The sequence below is a fragment of the Bison bison genome, unplaced genomic scaffold (assembly GCF_000754665.1).
Source record: "Bison bison bison isolate TAMUID 2011002044 unplaced genomic scaffold, Bison_UMD1.0 scf7180017855067, whole genome shotgun sequence".
NCBI classification, from domain to species: Eukaryota; Metazoa; Chordata; class Mammalia; order Artiodactyla; family Bovidae; genus Bison; species Bison bison.
The window spans coordinates 18,204-23,327 of NW_011485640.1; the positions used below are offsets into that span (position 1 = coordinate 18,204).

Genomic DNA, 5,124 nt, shown 5'->3' on the forward strand with positions numbered 1-5,124 from the left:
ATTAAAAAATAATTAAAAATTTAAAAAAAGACTATATATACTAGGCCTCATGAATATTTAATAGTAACTTTCAAAAGAGTTGACTGATTTTTGTAAAGTATGGGACATTACTAAAAGGTACTAACATATACACAAAGTTCTATCTGTGTGATGGCATACCAGACACCAGCCAGTGGAATATTATCAGAAGGTGTTATTTTCTATATTTTAATGAAAATAAATTTGTTCTGTTAGTAGAGAGTTCCCTGTTACACAGAATGAAGTCAACAGTAGCTTAAAATGACAAACATCACCTTTACATAGATCAGCTCACTGGAGGAGCAAGAATACTAATATAAATGTAATTATAAAAGTGTAATCTGAGCTAATATAGCACTTTTCTTTTTGTATATGAACAGGAGTGAATTTACTGTTGGGAACTCGATCGAATCTGTATCTGATGGACAGAAGTGGAAAGGCAGACATTACTAAACTTATAAAGAGAAGACCATTCCGTCAGATTCAAGTTGTAGAGCCACTCAATTTGCTGATTACCATCTCAGGTTTGTTTAAGAACTAAAATTAGCTGAGTTATTATGCAGATTAATTAGGTTGTAAACTGGGCTAAAGACTTTCTCAAGTGAAAGTGTTCCGAGGAAAGCACTGTAAATATAATTTTTAATTGGGACACCAGGCTTTCCTACTTGCATTTTCTTAACTATTTACAATTTAAACTTCTGACTCTCCTTTGATGTCTGGATATTTGATTGCAATGTACCTCTACTAGGTCAGGGAAAGGAAAAACCATGCCATTTGCATCCTATCAGGTCTTCTGTCAATAACCATGTACAACTTTGGAAGTCACAGCTTCAGCCACCCATGCACTCACCACCACAGTAACCTCCAGTATATACCTTTCCTGTGATGTGTTAGAAGCAACAAGGAACAAAGAGGCCAATAACTGGATAAAAATGAGAGTCTGTTGTACCTACCACAGCCCTATAATAAGGGTCTACAGATAGGGCTAGTAACAAGAATGGATCCTCTATTCTTCCCACATAGTAGTAGAACTTTTTAGTTTGAGTCAGTCAGAGCCTGAACCTTGGAATATGAGAGATCAAGTATATGGATGTTAATAATTATTGTGATTACTAAACAGTACTTGGTATCAGAAAAGCACTAACATTAATGCTGACTTTAGGCAAAAAATTACTCTTGAAAGATTGGAAAAAAATGTTAAATGTTTTAACTATAGAATAAAATGATGCTAATCACAGTAATTTTTATGTGCTTATATACTTCCTGTCTATACCTAATAATGATATTTCACATTAACTAATGATTATGTATAGTCCTAAATATGATTAATGTTGCTTTAAGTTTTGGTTAGAGAAAATCCCCTAGAAATATATACCAAAGTATCATGATTTTTTAAATCATTTTTCATGGCCATTCATTTATAATTGTTTGAAGCACATGGAAGCAACATTTAGTTTTTGAATACATCTGGATGGCTTGCAGGCTGCACATCTGGATAACAGATTTCTTTTTATCCAGCTTTCTCTAACCCAAATATTCTCTTTTTATTGCTGAAGTTTCTCTTAAATGTGGATTATTTTTGCATAAGATAGTACAGAGAATGTTAGTATAAAAAGATACCTGATAGTTTGGAGCTCAACTTTGTTATTTGAGAACAGAATGACAATAGATATAGATACTTGAATTCTAACACTGCTGAAAAATGATTAAAAATATGTTTAAGATTACATGAATAAGAATCTTAATGTTGGGCCTAGAAATCTTATAGTCTTTAAATGACTATAAAGTACTATATATGAAAATAAATGTGTGATTTTAATGGCTTGTTTTTCTGAAAGAACTGTAAGAATTTGATGGGATTTACAATTAGAAAAATAACATTAAAGATAGATTGGGCTGAGAAAAAATAATAAACCGTTGGATTTCTTTGTAAGTTTACTGGAATGAAAGAGTACAGAGAGAGACACCCATCTCACTGGCTGAGGATGCCTAACAGTCAGTACACCAGACATATCTTCTCATATATGCACACTACCAGAGAGAGCTTCTAGGTCTCTGAGTCCCAAAAAACTCATGGCTTAAATTAAAAGCTAAGGAACAAATGAATGGATGGTAATTCTGTTGCCCACATAGTAGTAGTCTTAACCTGTTCCAAAGAAGTATTGTACATTCACTTCTACATTGATAGCTGGTAGACACTTCAGCTATTTCTTGGAAGTGAGAGACTAAAAGAAACTTTGCTATCATATTTCCAAACTCTAAAGGGGAAATTCAATGCAGTATAGTTTTTTAAAACTGCTTTTTACTTTAATTAAAAGATTTGATTAAAAAGACAAAATACCTTTACCTTTTTTTGTTCTTCTAATATGTAAAAAAAAAGAAAAAAGACTGAATTAAAACACTGTGTCTTTTCTTATCTATCAGGCCGTAAGAACAGACTTCGAGTGTATCATTTGACGTGGCTGAGAAATAAGATTTTGAATGATGATCCAGAAAGTAAAAGAAGACAAGAGGAAATGCTCAAAACAGAAGAAGCCTGCAAATCAATTGATAAGTTGACAGGCTGTGAACACTTCAGTGTCCGTAAGTCTCATTTCACATTTGTTTTTGTTGTTATTGTTTAGTCATTGCCATGTCCAACTCTTTTGTGACGTCTTGGACTGTAGCCTGCCAGGCTCCCTAGTCCTTTGAATTTCCCAGGCAAGAATACTGGAATATGTTGCCATTTACCTCAGCTATATAAATTTTGCCTCCTTTCATTTGGTGAAGTACATTCTTGTGAAAGGTAAAGTAGAGAAAGGAAAACATTTGCAACTTCAAATACAAAAATGAGTAAATTTCTCTGAGACATCTTTCAAGTCTTTTATGTCACAATAATGGCTGTTATTGAAAAAATATTGATTGACTGAAATAGCTATTGAAGTTAAATTTGGTTTACTTTTCCTCCTTTCTTCCCTTCCCACTCACTCTAATTAGTTCACATTAACTGATGTTTCTTCCTGCTTCTATTTAACTTCAATTGTATAAATGTTAATGTGTCTTCAGTAACCTGCAAGATTTATATGACATTGTCTTTCCTTGGAGCAGCAATAAAATAGAATCCCATAATGATTCCTTTTTTAAAAATTGGAAAATCCCTCTTAATACTGACCAAGAAACTTTACCATGAGTCAAAAAGAAAATTTATCAATTATCTGCTGGCTCTCATTCCCACTTATGATATTCATGAGTATAATTGCAAAATATTTCCTGTCTGATTAGTGTGTTTTCATATCCCCTGTGTCTTCACAACCATCCACTGTGGAATGGAGTAACAAATCCAGGGTCTCAGAGTCCTGCTGTCATCTCTCAACAACTTGGAAGTAATGTTTTCCCATTCTTTCTATTTCTGAAGCAAATCCCCTCTACTCTTAGCCTTTTTTTTCTTCTTTCCTCTTTACTAATTGTCTATCAGTCAGAACTAGTGGCATAGGTAAGAGATAGTTGGAATCATATGAGTTCAGAGAAGGCAATGGCACCCCACTCCAGTACTTTTGCCTAGAAAATCCCATGGACAGAGGAGCCTGGTAGGCTGCAGTCCATGGGGTCGCTAGAGTCGGACACGACTGAGCGACTTCACTTTCACTTTTCACTTTCATGCTTTGGAGAAGGAAATGACAACCCACTTCAGTGTTCTTGCCTGGTGAATCCCAGGGACGGGGGAGCCTGGTGGGCTGCCATCTATGGGGTCACACAGAGTCGAACACGACTGAAGCGACTTAGCAATATGAGTTGTGGCAGGATATTTTTATCCTGACTGACCATTTCTATTCTGCATACTAAGAGGCTTTCCCAGGATAGGTTTCATGTATGTATACATATGTGATGCCATGTACTATAGCCTACCAGGCTCTTCTATCCATGGAATTCTCCAGGCAAGAGTACTGGAGTGGGTTGCCATTTTCTTCTCCAGGGGATCTTCCCAACCCAGGGATCGAACCCAAGTCTCCCACATTGCAGGCAGATGTTTTACCATCTGAGCCACCAGGGAAGCCCATATACATACATACATACACACAAATAAAGGTAGAAATGAGTGCCCAGACAACTTAAGTATTAAATAAATATACTATTTTCTTCTAGTTTTGTGTATCATTACTTTAATATTCCCAGATGTCAACCCAGAAGTTGATATAGCAGAAGTACCTCTTAATAACTTATCAAGTTTTTAGTTCTATAAGAGAGAGTTTACAAAGATAGTCAACCTTGCAAAGATAGTTCTGTGCATTTGTGAAATGAATGGACTAGTTTAGTCTACTTTTCCTGGCTGATTGCATTCCAATCCATCCCAGCTCTCTAATAACACTTGTCCTACTGACGAGTGGAACAGTAGCTCCTTCCCAAAGGAGAATAACAACATAACCATACTTGCATGGTATTTTCATAGCCTTCCAAGGTCCACAAAATAGTGGACTGATACCAATTACTGCCATATATTGAAATTATCAGCATTATTTGCTTAAAAGAGAATTTGTTTGCTTGTTGGGGGATTTATTAATCATAATTCTTTGACCTACTTCTGAACAGTTAAAAAAAAAATAAAGAAAGAAAGTGAAGCTAGACTCAGAGAGGCAGAGACACAGAGTGAGAGAGAATGAGAGAGGGAGAGGAAAGGAGAGAGAGAATTCTTATATATTAGTCTTAGATGAAGTCTGGCTAGAGAAGACAGCAGCAGTATCTCTGCCAAAGAAGAGGGATTTAGCATAAACCTAAATCTAGAAGTAGGACAACATATTTCATAAGAGCCAGAAGGTCTGGCCAAGGGCAAACATATACTTTTTATAAACTTTCTCTTTCTTTAATAAAAAAGCTCTATTGAAATATACCCAATTAAAGCGTACAATTAAGTGAGTTGCAGTATGTTTATAGAGTTGTGTAACCATCACCATGATCTGATTTTCATCATTCTAACAAGAAACATCATAGCCATTAGCAATCACTGCAAATTTAATTCCTCTTACCTTATTCCCTTCATAATCTGAATAAGCTACTGATCTACTTTCTCTGCTATAGATTTGTCTTTTCTCCATGATGTACTTAAATGGAATTATACATTATATAATCTTT

The 5,124-nt window shown here is 35.1% G+C and overlaps 1 protein-coding gene across 1 annotated transcript in view; it reads left to right on the top strand.

Moving 5' to 3' along the window:
- Positions 1-5,124, top strand: part of NRK (Nik related kinase) — a gene marked incomplete at its 5' end in the record, with an annotated part of 36,870 nt that overhangs the window by 18,198 nt on the left and 13,548 nt on the right. Inside the window, 2 exons of the mRNA XM_010858025.1 lie at positions 399-542; positions 2,443-2,601. Coding sequence (XP_010856327.1) covers positions 399-542; positions 2,443-2,601 — 303 coding nt within the window. The remainder of the gene's footprint in view (positions 1-398; positions 543-2,442; positions 2,602-5,124) is intronic.